Genomic DNA, 19,216 nt, shown 5'->3' on the forward strand with positions numbered 1-19,216 from the left:
CCTCGTGGAAAACTGCGCTTGCGCGTTGACAGCAGCTGCATTAATCCACAGCGGCGGGGGGGGGGGGGGGGGCAAGAGGCAGGTGGGCCTTGATTGGTGGGCATGTGGGCATTGTGACGTCAGCAGCTGGGAAGCGATGTTATTTTTTTTAAAGTGAGTTTTGTGAACAATTTTATTCAAAATCTGGGGAAGTAATTGAGCAAATTTAGAGAGGAGTGGGATTTCTGAAATCGTAAGTTAAATCCCTACCGAAATATGTAAAAATCTCCGCATTTTTGCGTCTGGTTTTCGAGGAAATACGTTTCAAAGGCAAAATGACACGCACCCACACACAGAGTTTTAAAAGTATATAGATAAGATTGTAAGATGCACGCTCTACAGGTTTAAATGTTTATTTCAAAATTCTTAAGTTCTTTTACAATACAATAATGTTTATACTTAAAGGTGTTACGATGGTTAATGTACAAGAGAAATACATTTTAAAACTGAATGCAACATTGGTCACCAAGATGAAACAATATATTAAATTTATTCCAGCTTTAAGTTGCTGGGAAGCTTTTATATCATGTTATCTGTAAACAACAGATTCCTCCCTTTCCAATGTGTATACACAATTAACAACTGATGGTACATTTTTGCAAATACAACTCTAGCAACTGATGTAAATTCCAGTCCTATTCATTCATTGCACTGCTCTTCACTATATAGGGCTGGATCTCTACACCTCTAAGTAATCTTAGTATATATGTAGATGAACAGCAAGAATGAAAATTCATGGCGGCAAAATTAAGATCAAACTTTACATGGGACTTTTGCATGCAAGGAACACAAATGTTTAAATGATTAAATACATATGGTAAAGTTGTTTTGCACGTAATTTACTTTGATAGCAATAAGTTGTCACATATGCTGGTAATAATGACAAATGTTTTAACATCTGAATATTCAGTATTTTTTTTGAGCAAGCATTTAACAGGGCAGTTATGCCACAATGTACAAGTCATGCTCCATGGAAATAAATTATTTGGTATACATTTCCAAGTCTTCGGTGTAAGATTAAAGGCAGTTCATTGAATGAGACGAGATACATTTTATGATTTGGACAGAGCGGAATTCCATACACAATGGGGAGAGCAAATAATAAATCATTATACTCCAGCAAGTTTCCACTCATGAATTATATTTGTGTCACCTTTTCCAAATGGAAGTTATTTGAGACTGCATAACAAGCCATAAAGGAAACACATCAGAAGGGAAAGGATGAGCTATCAACAGTTTCTTTCACATCACTGTTATACTTTCTTGTTCCAGGAAACTGCTTTCACTCTGTAGAATTTTGTTCCCAGTGGGACCTTAAATCGATTTTGAGCCTAAAATACAATTTAAAAAAATATTTCCGCTTAGTCAAAATGGAAACAATACAATGCTTTAAAAGTATGCATTAATGCTTCTTTTACTCAATCTCTCTCTCACAAAAGGATAGAGAATTCAAATGAATTATTCCAAAACAACGTGATCTATAAACAAATCACAAAGTGCTAGAGTAACACAGCAGGTCAGGGGGCATCCATGGAGGGAATGCACAGGTGACATTACGGACCATGACCTTTCCTGCACAGCTATTTTGATACAAGGCAAGACTGAAGAAGGGTCTTGACATAAAACGTCACCCATTCCTTCTATCCAGAGATGCTGCCTGTCCTGCTGAATTACTACAGTATTTTGTGTCTACAAAATGAATATATATATTCTGCTTATAAATCTCAGAAAGAATCACATCATAAATTTAGAGTCTAGTTATTTTCTCACGGTAATTAGCATGTGCTTTCAAGAACAAAGAATTTGTTTGCTAATCTGCATTCAGAAAGAAGACAGCAATATTTGAAGGCTTATTATGTGTTTACCATTAAGCATTTGTCTGCAACAAAATGATTCTTTACATATTTTCTATGGATTTATATTGATCAGTTAAATTATGCTACTATAATACAATGTTAAAAACAGCTTTGAAAAGTACATATCCTGAATAATCTGTAATACTAAATAGAAAACATAATTCATGGTGATTGGAGTGGCTTGACCTGTCTATGGCGGGGATGAGAGTGGCTGAAAGCAACATCTGAAAATGGAATTTGAGGAGAAATAAAGCAAAGCTATCATGGTTATTGCATCAGGCCATTGAATGTTTTTTGATTGAAATGTTTAGCAGATCAGTGTAGTCACAATCCACCCTTTCACAGAAACATCCATCTGTGATGACCAGTCCAGGGTGCGGGCAGAGCATGGCTGACATGCCTTGGCTGGTTGGAGCTTAAGGGATAATTCTACCAAAATCTGTGCAAGCAAGGACAAAAATGCAATAGGTTAATAAAACCCGGAAGTGGTGTGCCTCACTCAGTCTCTGCAAGATGGAGTAAGCGAGAGGTTCACATCTCTGAGCTCTGAATAACACTGAACACATGTCTACAATATGGTTGGTTTGAAGTAAAAATGCACTGCAAATGGTTGTTTGGGGGTTTTGGGTTGAAGTGAAAAGGCACTGCAAATGGTTGTTTGGGGGTTTTGGGTTGAAGTAAAAAGGCACTGCAAATGGTTGTATGGGGGGTTTGGGCTGAAGTAAAAAGGCGCTGCGAACTTCCTGTTTGCAGTATATTGATTTTAGATAAAACGCTACCACTTACGGCTGTGATATTTGGCCATCTTACTCAGTCCCCCTCCGCTCTTCAGGTGCAGAGGATTCTTCCCATCAATGAAAAAGTGTTATTAGTGTTTAAAAAATGTTGAGAATCTCTCTCCTGTCATTCACGCCATGAAGGCCACACCTTTTCCGGTGGGAGGGGGAGGGATTATAAAACCCGGAAGTGTGGGTGTGGCTCAGTCTCTGCATGATGGGGGAGGGAGAGGTCACGACTCTGTCTGAGCTGTGAATCAACTGAACACACTGAATGTCTACTGAACTGTGAGTGTGGTGTTGTGTGTGGTTTTATGGTGGCTTCACCCTGCTTGAAATGGTATGAAACTGCATTTGAATGTGGTGGCCTTGCACCCTGCATGAAATGGTATGAAACTGCATTTGAATGTGGTGGCCTTGCACCCTGCATGAAATGGTATGAAACTGCATTTGAATGTGGTGGCCTTGCACCCTCCTTGAAATGGTATGAAACTGCATTTGAATTTGGTGGCCTTGCGCCCTGCTTGAAGTGGTATGAAACTGCACTTGAATTTGGTGGCCTTGCACCCTGCTTGAAATGGAATTTCAAGGAATAGCCGCGAGTCAACTGCCAGCCCACCAGCCGTGAGTGTGCTGCCAGCACATCAGGCTTGAGGGACTGAGCTGCCACCCCAAGAATCCATTTGGCCCACAATGTCCATACTAGCCCCCCCCCCCACTGGCCACCAATATTGGAATTGGTGGAGAGGTGGAATATTGCGTTGATGGGACCAGCCCTCCCGTGTAAACATGGGACCCAACGGGTCCCACTTAGTCTAGTACTCACTAGAGATTCATTTCTGTAAAGGAACTAGTCTGTACTACAGACAGACGAGTTACTTATTTTCAAATTAAATTAACAGGAGCTTAGCATAAAGAAAAAATACAAATCTTTATGACTGTTGCATGCTACCAGTTCGACTAACATCTGTATCTCCAGATGGATTCAGTCAGTCGTACAAAGTAGTTGTGAAAGTCAGTTGCAGCATAGAATCTGTCTTTGGTAGTCAACTTAACTATCTGGAAATAAAAAAAGTTGCTAGTATATCCGTTACCCCCAAATGTATTTGGACATATTGCCTTGAAGACGTGATCCAAATATTTAAAATTAATATCCATAATAATAATAATATATTTATTATGTCATTTGAACCTAAGTTCAAACGAAATTATGTTTCTGCAGTCATACAAGAAAAAAACCCCAAGACACACAATAAACACAATTTACCTAAACACCCATGACAGGTGAGACATTAAGACAAAACTGATGAGACATAAAGACAATTAAATAGGAGGCACTGACATTCCTTTAACATTGAATCATACAGCACAGAAACCTTTGGCCCAATCTGTCCATGACAACCAAGATGCCCCATCTAAACTAGTCTCATATTCCCATGTTTGGTCCATATCACTCTAAACCTTTCCTATCCATGTACCTGTCCAAATATATTGTAAATGTTATTGTACCTGCCTTCACGACCTGTCCTGGCAGCTCATTCCAAATATCCACCATCCTCTGTGTGAAAAGGTTGCCCCTCAGGTTGCCATTAAATCTTTTCCTTCTCACCTTAAGCCTTTGTCCTCTAATTCTTGATCCCTAATCTGGGAAAAAGACTGTATTCGCCCTATCTATTCCTCTCAAGTTTTACATACCTCAATAAGATCAACCCTTAGCCTCCTGCACTTCAAGGAATAAAGTCTTAACTTGCTCAACTTCTCCCTGTAGCTCAGGTCCGCGATTCCTGGCAATATCCTTGCAAAAACATTTTAAAACCATTTTCATAGTAGTTCCATTCAATTCCATAGATATTTACCATTGGACCAAAGGAAATATCGGAAAGAAGACAAAGCTTGTTCAATAAGAACAGGTTTACAGAAGAAACCCTAGAGCCATCTCATCTGAAGGCCCAGACAGTTACCAATGGTACCAATGGACAGTTACCAATTGGGGAGGAGGATGATACAAAAATGACCCCAGACGTAAGATTGAAGAATTTAAGCATGACAAAGGTTAAAAGACTGATTGAAGTTATTGAGGCAAGGAAGAAAAAGCTACAAAGTGATTTTAATACAGGAATTTTAAGTTGGACATGTTGAATATATATTGAGAGTTAGTAAGACATTACATGAACAGAGTTTGATGGTAAATAACAGCTGGCGGCTACAGTTTATAGAGGCCAGAGAATGGAATCCAGGCTAGACAGTATTGAAACATTTTGACAAAATGTTTGCATGGATTATAATTTCAATATTAAACTTGAGCCAGCGGCTTGAGGGAAATGCGATGCCGCAAATGTACAAGTAGATATCAGAGGTTGAAGAGTGTGTATTTGGTGTCCTGCCTCCACACAATTTCTCTGCATCCCTCTATAGAGTGTTCAAATAGTCAAATTGCATGCCTAATGTCCAGTATTATAAGATAAGTTATATCTTCCTAATTGAATAAATGAGAATACCAAACCATTATTCAATAACTGGCCATAGATTCCATCTCTCTCTTTATCAAATGCCCATCAGTTTTGCCTCAGCTCACCTAATGTTGTAATCTTTTCGTAAACCTTTGCTGACTTTTACAAACAACCACCTGGTTAGCCTCCTTCATTCCACTCCATATAAACCTGAATCCATCCAAAATTCCACTCTGCACAAAACATCTCGCCCCATCCATTATATTTGTCCCCAGTTTCTCTACATTGAATACTAATTACGCAAACGTATGATTTAAAAATTCTTAATCTAATTTCCAAATGGGTCCATGATTGGTATATCCCATTGTTAATCACCTCTAGTACGTCAAGATTTATGTCCTCCTACAACTCTGGCCTCTTCATCACAACTGAATTTAATTACAACACTACCAACTATCAACAAACCCTCAAGGCCCTTAATTACAACCCTACCATCTATCAACAACCCCTCAAGGCCCTTTTTATCAAGATCTCTCCGTTGTTCAAAGAGAAAGGAGAGGTACCAAGGTTTTCATAATCTAATATGCATCTTGGTATCAATTTAATTAGCCAACACTCCTGTAAAGTGTGTGGGAAATTTGCTACATCATTGGGACTGCTTAAATACATGATGACACAGCCTCTTACTCATGCAGAATACTTTTATAAACTTTCTTTTTTCCTCCATATGGTACTGGAAAAATGGCACTATGATCAGATTTACACAGCAATTATATCATGCAAGTAGTAATAAAGTTATTATTGTCTTGCAAAATCTACACTGAAATGTTACCAAAGGTACCCGAAGAAATTGGATTGATGTATTGCATTGGGAAGCCAGATGGTATTAAGTTTTGCTAACTTCTGAATATTTGCTTAAAAATAACACATTTGGAGATTTTTAAATGTTTGCTGCACTTGTAACATTGTTCATTTCTGATGGTAGGTCAGATCTATATAGATTTAATAAGTTAAAGTTCTCACCTTCTTAGCCTGGCAATATTCTTTTTCCATTACTTTTCCAAGTACCCACGGTCTCCTAGAAGAACCTGGAACTAGCAGACAAGTTTTTTTTTAAAGTAACAAAATAATTACCACGGAAGTCAGTTACAGATTGCTTAATAAACATACATCTTAGCAAAAAATTTTTACGTTGAGGATAAATAGCACAATCCATGATCCCTCAGAAAGTAAGAGTTAAACCATTTTTTCCCATTATTTTGAAATGTAATAACCGTCAGTGTTTATATTCAACAGTGTGGCATCAGCTGATGGTCATACCACTTACGGTCGAACCCTCGTCAGTGGTTACGAGGGCTGTCACGTGACGTCATAGGTTACGTGGAGTGTCCTAGTACTTAAGCAGATCTCATCTGGAGATCAGGAGTCGACAGGTAGCTGAGCTCGAGACAACACCCTCGCTGAGCAGCAGCAATGACAATATGTTAGAGGACCCAACAACCATGTAATGTCTGAATAAACCAACTGTTTGTTCACCACAGGTACACAAAATTGCTGGGGAAACTCAGCGGGTGCAGCAGCATCTATGGAGCGAAGGAAATAGGCGACGTTTCGGGCCGAAACCCTTCTTCAGACTGATGGGGGGTGGGAGAAAGAAGGAAAAGGGGAGGAGGGGGAGGAGCCCAAGGGCGGGCGGATGGGAGGGTGGGAGGAGACAGCTAGAGGGTAAAGGAAGGGGAGGAGACAGCAAGGGCTAGCAAAATTGGGAGAATTCAATGTTAATGCCATACGGACGCAAGGTCCCCAGACGGAATATGAGGTGCTGTTCCTCCAATTTCCGCTGTTGCTCACTCTGGCAATGGAGGAGACCCAGGACAGAGAGGTCGGATTGGGAATGGGAGGGGGAGTTGAAGTGCTGAGCCACCAGGAGTTCAGGTAGGTTATTGCGGACTGAGCGGAGGTGTTCGGCGAAACGATCGCCCAACCTACGCTTGGTCTCCCCGATGTAAATCAGCTGACATCTAGAGCAGCGGATGCAGTAGATGAGGTTGGAGGAGATACAGGTGAACCTTTGTCGCACCTGGAACGACTGCTTGGGTCCTTGAATGGAGTCGAGGGGGGAGGTGAAGGGACAGGTGTTGCATTTCTTGCGGTTGCAACGGAAAGTGCCCGGGGAGGGGGTGGTGCGGGAGGGAAGGGAAGAATTGACGAGGGAGTTGCGGAGGGAGCGGTCTTTGCGGAAGGCAGACATGGGGGGAATTGGGAAGATGTGGCGAGTGGTGGGGTCACGTTGGAGGTGGCGGAAATGGCGGAGGATTATGTGTTGTATTTGGGGACTCTGCCCTTGTTGCGAGTGCGGGGATGGGGAGAGAGAGCAGTGTTACGGGGTATGGATGAGACCCTGGTGTGAGCCTCATCTATGGTGGCGGAGGGGAATCCCCGTTCCCTGAAGAACGAGGACATTTCCGATGCCCTGGTGTGGTGTTTGTTCACCACGTTTGGTACCGCTACAACAGACACATTCATTGATGTTGAGTTACATAAGCTGAGAAATCAGACATAAAGTGGCTTTTGTGATATAATTACTTTCTTAAATATTAAATTACAATATTAGCAAGGCTTTTCTTATTCCCCAAATTTTGACCTGGGTGTAAATGCCAACACATGCAGATGGATCAAGGACTTCTTAACAGATCGCCCACAGACTGTCAGGATGGGGTCCAATCACTCCCCAGTCCTGACGTTCAGCCCAGGAGCACCACAAGGTTATGTGCCGAGTCCTATTCTCGACACAATATACACACATGACTGCACACCAACACACAGCACAAACCGGATCATTAAGTTTGCAGATGACACGACTGTGGTGGGGCTGATAAATAATAACGACGAATCTGCTTATAATAATAATAATAAATTTTATATTTAATGGGCGCCTTTCATACAAAATCTCAAGGACACCTTACATAGTAAACATATAATCGGAATATAACAATAAGGACATCACAGAGACACAAATTAAAAACAGGATTCAATCCAAAAACAGAAAATCAAAAACACAGTGTGAAGAGGGAGCAGCGGCAACCAAATCGCGCCAGCGTCCACTCTCTCTTCATGGCAGCCATCTTGGACACAGACCTACAGGACTACAAATAGACAAAAAAAATCATCCCCCCACAGTGGATACACTGTGGAGGAAGGCACAATGTCCAGTCCCCACCCCATGTTCACCCCAAAGTCAGGCCTATTGAGGCCACCGCAATTGCCTTATAGAGATGAAGTCCAAAAACTGACTGTCTGATGCACTAACAATAGCCTGGTACTCAACTCAACCAAAACAAAATAACTGGTTATTGACTTCAGGAGGAGGAGAGAGGAACCTGCTCCTCTCTACATCAAAGGAGACATGGTGGAGATGCATAGTTCCCCCATTCCAGGGCACTACAATGTTTGGGACACATGGCTTCACAGGTGTTTACAATTGCTCAGGTGTGTTCAAATGCCTCCATAATCCAGGTATAAGAGAGTTCCCAGCACCTAGTCTTTCCTCAAGTCTTTCCATCACCTTTGCGGTTAGCCGCAAAAATAGGATGGCCAGGTTACAGTTTGCCAAGAAGTACTTAAAAGAGCACCACAGTTCTGTAAAAAGGTCTTGTTGACAGATGAGACAAAGATTAACTTATATCAGAGGGATGGCAAGAGCAAGTGCTGGCTCGAAGGGCAGAATGGCCTACTCCTGCACCTATTGTCAAAGTATGGAGGAGAGAAGGAACTGCCCAAGATCGAAAGCATACCACCTCATCTGTGAAACACGGTGGCGGGGGTGTTATGGCCTGTGCATGTATGGCTGCTGAAGGTACTGGCTCACTTATCTTCATTGATGATACAACTGCTGATGGTAGTAGCGTAATGAATTCTGAAGTGTATAGACACATCCTATCTGCTCAAGTTCAAACAAATGCCTCAAAACTAATTGGCCGCATTCTACATTCTACAGCAAGACAATGATTGTGGAGGGCACTGTAGCTTGAATTAAGGTGTAGTTGGTTTCATTAATTGGATGGACTAATTAATGGGAATTAACACATATTTTACAAGGAAATTAAAAGATTCAAGATGGACAGTATTGTGATTATGGAGTAATCTTCAAGAGCAGAACTTCAAGAGCAGAACTGAATAAATTAATTGTTTAAGAAAGAATTGTTTAAGAAGGAACTGCAGATGCTGGAAAAGTCGAAGGTAGATAAAAATGCTGGAGAAACTCAGCGGGGCAGCATCTATGGAGCGAAGGAAAAGGTGACATTTCGGGTCTGAAGAAGGGTCTCGACCCGAAATGTCACCTTTTCCTTCGCTGAATAAATTAATTGATAAGTGATGGAGATGAGGAAAGAGAAGGTGGAGGATATCTACATTTTTAATGCTATTTAAGGACCTAGAGTGTGATCAAAGCTGGCGACGACAGTAACTGAAGTCTAAAAAGCAGCAAGTTTGAATGTGTCTCATCGGGGAAGATGACAAAATCAGTGTATATATAGATTGGTTATGTAGTCAGGAAAACAAAACACAGGGAAAGGAAGTGAAGGCTAAATATAGAGCAATTGCACAACGACGGAAATGGATAACTGTTCAGGTCACAGTCGGGAAAACAACATTTCTTTCCACAATGAGAGCTTTGCAAATGGTTAAAAGTATATAAACACACGTCCTCTAGACTAGTAAATTATTCATATTTTCAAAATGCAGATGGAAAGCTTCAATTCAACTGTTCTTAAAAACATTGCCCAAGTCTGCACGATGCTCAAAACACTAACACATCTATAAATTGTTTGATACCAGAAAACATTTGAACCGTGACGTGAAATCTATATACTTTTAAAACTGTGTGTGTGTGTGCGCGTGGCATTTTGCCTTTGAAATGTATTTCCTCGAAAACCAGACGCAAAAACGCGGAGATTTTTACAATTTCAGTGGGGATTTATCTTATGTTCAGAAATCCACTCCTTGGTCAATTATTTCCCCAGATTTTGAATGAAATTGATCACAAAACTCACTTTAAAAAATATATAATCGCCGCTTGAGCTGCTGACATCACAATGCCCACATTCTCACCAATCAAGGCCCACCTCCAGGCGCCACCCCCCTCGCCACTGTGGACTAAAGCCCCGCGCCTAGCCCAAGTATGCTCACGCGGAGGGGGGAGAGAGGAGGGGGGGAGAGAGAGTGAGGAGGGGGGGGGAGGAGAGAGAGAGGAGGGGGGGCAGAGAGGAGGGGGGGAGAGAGAGAGGAGGGGAGGAGAGAGAGAGGAGGGGAGTGAGGAGGGGGTGAGAGAGAGGAGGGGGAGAGAGAGGGGGGGGGAGAGGAGAGGGGGGGAGGGGGAGGGGGGGGGGGAGGGGAGGGGGAGAGAGAGAGAGGGAGAGAGAGAGAGAGAGGGAGAGAGAGAGGGAGAGCGAGAGAGAGAGAGAGAGAGAGAGAGAGAGGGAGAGGGAGAGGAGGGGGGAGGGAGAGAGAGTATAGGGGAGAGAGGAGGGGTGAGAGCGAAGTAGAGGGGAGAGAGGGGAGCGGGCAGGTTGTTGGAGGGGGGGCAGCGAGGGGGGAGGGGTGGAGAGAGAGGAGGGGGTTTGGGAGAGTGGGAGAGGGAGAGAGGGGGGGAAGAGAGAAGACGGCAGGGCGAGAGAGAGCTGGAGAGGAGCAGGAGGGGGGAGAGAGGAGAGAGAGGAGGGGGACGAGAGATGAGAAGGGAGGGGGAGCGCGAGGAGGGGGGAGCGAAGAGAGAGGGGGGCGCGAGCGAGGAGGGGGGGCGAAGAGAGGACGGGGGGGAGCGATGAGGGCGGGGGGGAGAGGAGAGGCGGGGGGAAGAGAGGAGGGGGGAGAGAGAGGCGGGGGAGAGGAGGAGGGGGGGATGAGAGAGGGGAGGAGAGAGAGATGAGAGAGTGGAGGGGGGAGAGAGAGAGCAGGGGGAGAGAGGTGGGGGGAGAGAGAGGAGGGGAGAGAGAGAGGAGGGGAGAGGAAGGGGGGGAGGAGGGAGAGAGAGTATAGGGGGGAGAAGGAGAGAGAGAGTAGAGGGGAGAGAGGGAGGTGGCAGAGAGGAGGGGGGGAGAGAGGAGAGAGGGGGTAGAGAGGAAGGGAGGGAGGAGAGCAGGAGAGGGGCGAGAGGAGAACCGGGGAGAGGATGAAAAGGAGGGGGGAGAAAGGAGGGGGAGGGGGGGGGGGGGGGAAGCCGGGCGGGCGAGCGGGCTGTGGTGCCAAGGCGAGTGAGCTGTTTCTGCGTGTGATCACACACGCAGAAACAGTTTTCATAGGGCATGAGGGGTGATATTATTGAGGTGTACAAAATCCACTGAGTCTTTGCCCAGAGTAGGGGAACCAGAGGACACAGGTTTAAGGCGAAGGGGGAAAGATAAGAACCTGAGAGGTAACTTTTTTTTTTTACACAAAGTGTAGTGGTTGTATGGAACGAGCTGCCAGAGGAGATAGTTGAGGCAGATACTATCGTAATGTTTAAGAAACATTTAGACAGGTACATGTATAAGATAGCTTTGGAGGGATATGGGCTACCGTTCTGACAGGTTGAACGAATGTAGATGGGACATGTTGATTGCCAAAGGCAAATTGGCCGAAGGGCTTGTTCTTCTATTCATCTAAACCATTCTTTTGGCCAGTCATCTTTTGGTGCGCCATATGTTCTTCTGTATGTGATCCGGACAGCACCCAGAAGACTACTGCACCTCTACCTCACTTTAAAGCTTATTGAGGAAAGTTCTGCTTGCACGTGATATGTACAAGGGCAATTTTACAAGATTTTCAAATTTGATAATGCTTCTAAAGTTATAATTTGGAATTTACTTTACACCAGGTACACAACAGATCTGCATCAAACGTTAAAGTTAGATGTTAAATTCTGTGCACGTATATGCCAGATAAACAGCAACAGTTTATTTTAGCATTAGATCTAAATTGATCACATTTTGAAATAGAATCAATAATTTGAAAACACAATTCCTCAGTCTGGCTATTTCTTCTTGGTGTACGGACAACAAATATGACACATAAAATGTACGTTTGTTGACTACATGCAATATTATTCACTGAATTATTGTTTCCCAAAGGCTATTCCACAGAAATACACCATAAATATACTTTAAATATTCATCTAAAAGATTAAGATGCCAGAAGGCATGCAGTTGCTTTTTGGGCTGTTTGCATAGTTATTTTGATCTAGACCACAATAGTTACCATAAGGAAATTGAATTAACCTCAACTGTCCTAGATAAAGCAAAAAAAATGATGTTTCGTTCTGTCAGTGGCTTACAAAAGTTTTCATACCCCTTGAACTTTTCCACATTTTGTCACGTTACAACCACAAACGTAAATGTATTTTATTGGGATTTTATGTGATAGACCAACACAAAGTGGTGCATAATTGTGAAGTGGAAGGAAAATGATACATGGTTTTCCAAATGTTTTTACAAATAAAAAACTGAAAAGTGTGGCGTGCAAAAGTATTCAGCCACCCTGAGTCAATACTTTGTAGAATCACCTTTTGCTGCAATTACAGCTGCAAGTCTTTTGGGGTATGTCTCTACCAGCTTTGCACATCTAGAGACTGAAATTTTTGCCCATTCTTCTTTGCAAAATAGCTCAAGCTCAGTCAGATTGGATGGAGAGCGTCTGTGAACAGCAATTTTCAAGTCTTGCCAGAGATTCTCAATTGGATTTAGGTCTGGACTTTGACTGGGCCATTCTAACACATGAATATGCTTTTATCTAAACCATTCCATTGTAGCTCTGGCTGTATGTTTAGGGTCGTTGTCCTGCTGGAAGGTGAACCTCCGCCCCAGTCTCAAGTCTTTTTGCAGACTCTAACAGGTTTTCTTCCAAGATTGCCCTGTATTTGGCTCCATCCATCTTCCCATCAACTCTGACCAGCTTCCCTGTCCCTGCTGAAGAAAAGCATCCCCACAGCATGATGCTGCCACCACCATGTTTCACAGTGGGGATGGTGTGTTCAGGGTGATGTGCAGTGTTAGTTTTCCGCCACACATAGCGTTTTGCATTTAGGCCAAAAACTTCAATTTTGGTCTCATCTGACCAGAGCACCTTCCTCCACGTTTGCTGTGTCCCCCACATGGCTTGTGGCAAACTGCAAACGGGACTTCTTATGGCTTTTTTTCAACAATGGCTTTCTTCTTGCCACTCTTCCATAAAGGCCCGATTTGTGGAGTGCACGACTAATAGTTGTCCTGTGGACAGGTTCTCCCACCTGAGTTGTGGATCTCTGCAGCTCCTCCAGAGTTACCATGGGCCTCTTGGCTGCTTCTCTGATCAGTGTTCTCCTTGCCCGGCCTGTCAGTTTAGGTGGACGGCCATGTCTAGGTAGGTTTGCAGTTGTGCCATACTCTTTCCATTTTCGGATGATGGATTGAACAGTGCTCCGTGAGATGTTCAAAGCTTGGGATATTTTTTTATAACCTAACCCTGCTTTAAACTTCTCCACAACTTTATCCCTGACCTGTCTCGTGTGTTCCTTGGGCTTCATGATGCTGTTTGTTCACTAATGTTCTCTAACAAACCTCTGAGGCCTTCACAGAACAGCTGTATTTATACTGAGATTAGATTACACACAAGTGGACTCTATTTACTAATTAGGTGACTTCTGAAGGCAATTGGTTGCACTGGATTTTATTTAGGGGTATCAGAGTAAAGGGGGCTGAATACTTTTGCACGCCACACTTTTCAGTTTTTTATTTGTAAAAAAATTTGAAAACCATGTATCATTTTCCTTCAACTTCACAATTATGCGCCACTTTGTGTTGGTCTATCACATAAAATCCCAATAAAATACATTTACGTTTGTGGTTGTAACGTGACAAAATGTGGAAAAGTTCAAGGGGTATGAATACTTTTGCAAGCCACTGTATGTGGTCATGGTGGTCAAAAATGGATGAAGAAATACCCAGAAAGAATCTAGGAATCTTCTTCATTCTGCTCAAAAGATTGAAGTAGATTAAACTGCACCACTAATTATAGAACAGTACAACACAAGAACAGGCCCTTTGGCTCACAATGTCTGTGCCGAACATAATGTCAAGACTCTTATCTGCCTGCACATGATCCATATTCCCCTACTTCCTGCATATCATTTGCCTACCCCAAAGTGTTTTAAATGCCACTATCCAATCTGCCGCAACCACCATCCCCGGCAATGATTTCTGGGCATTCACCACTCAGTACAGAAAAAAACTTGCCCTGCATAACTATTTTAAACGTAGCCCATTTCACCTTAAACCTATGCCCTCTAGTGCTTGGTTTTTCCATCCTGGGAGAAAGGTTCTGACTGATCAGGAATGCCAGAGGTTGTAGTGGGGGACCTGATAAGAAGCATATAAAATTATGAGAGACATTGATCCTATCATTGATAGGCTCATTGATCCTATCAATGTCTTTGGTAATGTTATATACTTATTATGTCCCCACTACAACCTCTGGCATTCCAGAAAAAACTGTGCAAATCTGTCCAACCTCTCCTTGTTTGCTAATGCTCCCGAATGCATGAATCACTCTGGTAACCCTCCTGTGCACCCTTTCCAAAGGTTCCACATCCTTCCTGTAATGGAGCAACCAGAAATGCATACAATACCCCCAAGGGCGGCCTAACAAAAGTTCTATAAAGCTGCATCATGGCATCCTGACTCTTATGACAATGCAGTCATGCCATATTTTCCCTTCACGTATAACCTCCCAAAGTGCAACATCCCACACTTACTTGGATTAAATTGCATCTGCCATTTCTCTGCTCATTTCTGGAGCTGACCTATATCTCATTGTATACTTTGACAGATAGATAAAGACTCTAATGAATAACCTGCAGAAAATCAACTGAAAAAAATCTTGTGATCTTTAATGCTTTATAATCATAGCACGCCAATCTATCATTCCATTTCCAAGAGGCATGCTGCTATACATATTTTTTCCGAACTCACAGAAAATGTTTCTTTTGGTTCCATTTCTTTTGAAAGAGCTCTAGGTATCTTCCATGCACACTAAATATCCATGTCTCTTAATCTTGTTATATTCCTTGGCCCTGAAAGTGATCGTGTATCATCTTGTGTTAATGTCTTCTTTCACTGTTTGGCTACATTTGCTCAATAACTTATTTGTTAACTTTGTTCTTTTCTTTTTCTGGAAGTACAGCAAATTTGATCCATACTTTAGTTGGACTTAGAGGAGCTGTAATCTTTTCAAATGCATGATGTACTTTTCTTTGAGCTTAACCTTCTTGTGAATCAAAGAAAAATCCCTCATAGATGAACATGTAATTTAACTTTGCTCATTTCCAGAACGGACATTCCTAAATCCACATCCAGCAGACATTATTCGAATGATAACTTGGAGTAAGGCCTGAGCACAACAGAACATGTCCAATTATTCCAATTATATGATGATGCTCATTTTAGGTTTCACTAACGTGACTCCAGACTTCATTACCACCCTGGTCCAAACATGGATTAAAAAGCTGAATTCCTGATCCGAGATGAGAGACACCATTACACCATTCTTGACATCAAGGTAGCATTTGTCCAAGCATGACATTAAGTTATGCCAGGATCAAGATGAAAGTACACTGTTGGTTAGAATCATAACTTGCATAAAGCCAGATACTTGTGATTATGGGAGGTCAACCATTCCAGTACAAGGGCATCACTGCGAGAGCTCCTGAGAGCAGTGTCCTAGTCATTACCATCTTTAACTGCTTAATCAATGACCTTCCTTTCATCACAGGATTACAAGTAGGATGTTTGTGCATGATTGCTTAATATTTAATTCCTTTTGCAAATACTCAGAAAAAGTACCTCATGTCTGCATGCAAAAAGGCCACGGAAGAAAGTGGTGAGTTGCAAGAATGGCAGGCAATAGGTACCTGCAACAAAATAGAATTTCACTCTGTCCCAGTCCTGATGCAGGGTCTCCATCCATGTCAAGCATTCCTTTAACTCCAGAGATGCTGCTTACCTTGTAGTGTTCCTCCAACAGTTTAGTTTTTTGCTCCAGTATCTGTATTGCCTACTTTCAATGACACTGTTGTAGTCACCAGTAATCAGAACTCTTATGGGCCTGTCCCACCGGCAATTTTTTAGGCGACTGTCATAGTCGTAGCAGGTCGCCGAAAAACCGGCAACTGGATACCCTCCGACAATGTCTACAACAACCTACCACCTAGTCAACGTCAAGATACGGTAAGCTACCGACAACCGGCGACCCATTAGGACGTCCACCTACGGCAACCTACGTCCATCAGCGACAAGCTACGACAAGGTAAGACAATTCAGTCACCGATACCTGTCGCTGGTTGACGTGGGTAGTCGCCAAAGGAATTCACCGAAATCAGCACCAGCGACAACCTACGACAGCACCTACGTCAGGAGAAGTCAAGTTACGCTCACTGGCATCAAGCCAACTGCCGCCAAAAAGTTTTGAACATTTCAAAATCCAGCGGCGACCAGATAAACGCTACCATTCTTTGGGCGACTGAGGAGACTACTCACGGCCATACAGGCGACACCCCGGCGACAGTCTAGTCGCCTAAAAAATCGCCTAAGTGGGACAGTGTCCTATCTGGGACACTTGACAATAAACTCTCTTGACTTGACTTGACCAGCCACTGAAATGCTATGGCAGCAAAAGTACATAAAAAGCTATGTATATAACTGTGGACAACATTTCTCCTGATACTCAAAATGCTTTGCACTATATCAATGCTCAAGTCAAAAGTGGGATAGATATGTGTCTATTTGCCTGGTTAAATGCAGCACAATGTCATGTCTTTATTTAAAGAGGAAATTTAGGAACGGTTTTGCCCTGGTCATTCAGCTACTCGTTTTATTTTTTAAATGTAAAACATTCCCAGGTCTTCTCTTCTTAAAATGATTCATTATTACAGCTGCATTGTAACGTAGGGGGCACAGTGGTGCAGCAGTAATGTTGCTGACTTAAAGCGCCAGAGACCCAGGTTCAATACTGAATATGGGCGATGTCTGTACAGAGTTTGTACTTTCTCCCCGTGCCATGTCGGTTTTCTCCGGGTGCTCCGGTTTCCTCCCACACTCCAAAGACATGCAGGCTTGTTGACTTGATTGGCTTCAGGAAAATTATAAATTGTCCCTAGTGTGCTAGGAGAGTGTTAGTGCACAGGGTGATAGCTGGTCGACACGGACTCGGTGGGCCGAAGGGCCTGTTCCTGCGCTGTATCTCTAAAGTCTAAACCAATAGTGGCATTTTGAATGTTTTTGTATACATGCTACAAATTTGCTTTATTCCTCTATTTTTCTCTTTTCTTCAAAAGCCTACGCTTGGTCTAGGGGGGAGGTAAAGTCGAGGGGGGAGGTAAAGCGACACGTGTAGCATCTCTTGCAGTTGCAAGGGAAAGTGCCCGGGGAGTGGGTGGTGCAGGTGGGAAGGGAAGAATTGACCTGGGAGTTACGGAGGGAGCGGTCGTTGGGGAAAGCAGACAGGGGGGGGGGGGGGGGGGGAGATGGGAGGATGTGGCGAGTGGTGGGGTCACGTTGGAGGTGGCAAAAATGACGGAGGACTATTTGTTGTATGTGACGGCTAGTGGGGTGGAATGTGAGGACTAGGGGGACTCTGCCCTTGTTCCGAGTGGGGGGATGGGGAGAGAGAGCAGTGTTACGGGGTATTGAAGAGACCCTGGTGAGAGCCTCATCTATGGTATTGGAGGGGAACCCCCGTTCCTTGAAGAAAGAGGACATTTCCGATGCCCTAGTGTGGAACACCTCATCCTGGAAGCAGATGCGGCGTAGACGGAGGAATTGGGAGTAGGGGATGGAGTCCTTACAGGAAGCAGGGTGGGAAGAAGTATAATCTAGATAGCCATGGGAGTCAGTGGGTTTATAGTGGATGTCGGTCAAAAGTCTATCACCTGCGATGGAGATAGTGAGGTCAAGAAATGGTAGGGAAGTGTCGGAAATGGTCCAGATGTATTTGAGTGCCGGATGGAAGTTAGTGGCGAAGTTGATGAAGTTAGTGAGTTGTGTGTGGGTGCAGGAGGTGGCACCAATGCAATCGTCGATGTAGCGGAGGTGGAGGTCGGGGATGGGGCCCTGGTACGGGAACAGCACCTCATATTCCGTTTGGGCAGTCTACACCCTAGTGGCATAAACATTGAATTCTCCCATTTCCGGTAGCCCTTGCTGTCTCCTCCCCTTCTTAACTTTCCCTCAGCCCTCGGAGGAGAGTATCAGTGGACGGGTATTGGTTGGTTCTCCGGTCGAGGAATAACCGGAGGGCTTTGAGACCATCCTGGTGAGGGATGGAGGTGTAGAGTGACTGGATATCCATGGTGAAGATGAGGGGATGGGGGCCTAGAGAATGGAATGCCTGGAGATGACAGAGAGTATCTGAGGTTTCTTGAACATAGGTAGGGAGAGATTTAACCAGGGGGGATAGGATGGAGTCGAGGTATGTGGAAATAAGTTCGGTAGGGCATGAACAGGCAGAGACAATGGGTCTACCAGGACAGTCAGGTTTTGGATTTTGGGGAGAAGATAAAATCAGGCTGGGGAACGATGAGGTTGGAGGTTCGGGGGAGGGGGTAGGGAGCCGGAGTTGATGAAGTCAGTGATGGTGCCAGATGATGGAGGTGTAGAGTGACTGGACAATTGTTCTGAATCTTGTGTAACTAATTATGTTCTATGCAAGTAGTTTCACTTATAACTATGCTTTGCACCTCCCACAAAACCAAGACAAATTAATCATCCACGGAGGCTTGTTTTGGTGCAAGAGCACTAAATAAAGCCGAGACAATGACCACAGTATTTAATATAACCAGATATTAATTCCATACATCCTTTGAATCACTTACAGTTGTTTAAAATTGGATACAGACTAAAAATGGTAACATCGCATTAAATCTATTTTCAACCATAGGTTTAAAATATGGCCTGAACTTGCTGATTCATTGCACTTTTAACATTTTGTTTCAACGAGAGACGGAGCAGAGAGACAAAATAAATGGCAATTCTCAAAACTAGAGCATGTGAGTGCAATTTGCACTGAGATTGCTGAATGGAGACAAAGAAAC

The 19,216-nt window shown here is 43.4% G+C and overlaps 1 protein-coding gene across 6 annotated transcripts in view; it reads right to left on the bottom strand.

Moving 5' to 3' along the window:
- Positions 1 to 376: 376 nt before the first annotated feature.
- rb1cc1 (RB1 inducible coiled-coil 1) overlaps positions 377 to 19,216 on the bottom strand; it is a 164,141-nt gene continuing 145,301 nt past the window's right edge. For 4 of the 6 annotated variants that reach the window (XM_033019722.1, XM_033019718.1, XM_033019719.1 and 1 more), the window contains 2 exons: positions 6,145 to 6,215; positions 377 to 1,370 (listed from right to left, as the gene is read on the bottom strand). In XM_033019722.1, the coding sequence (XP_032875613.1) occupies positions 1,293 to 1,370; positions 6,145 to 6,215 (149 nt within the window). In that variant the 3' untranslated portion in view covers positions 377 to 1,292. The remainder of the gene's footprint in view (positions 1,371 to 6,144; positions 6,216 to 19,216) is intronic. The other 2 variants (XM_033019723.1, XM_033019721.1) reach the window with 1 other exon arrangement.

This window comes from Amblyraja radiata, chromosome 4 (assembly GCF_010909765.2).
Source record: "Amblyraja radiata isolate CabotCenter1 chromosome 4, sAmbRad1.1.pri, whole genome shotgun sequence".
Taxonomy (NCBI): domain Eukaryota; kingdom Metazoa; phylum Chordata; class Chondrichthyes; order Rajiformes; family Rajidae; genus Amblyraja; species Amblyraja radiata.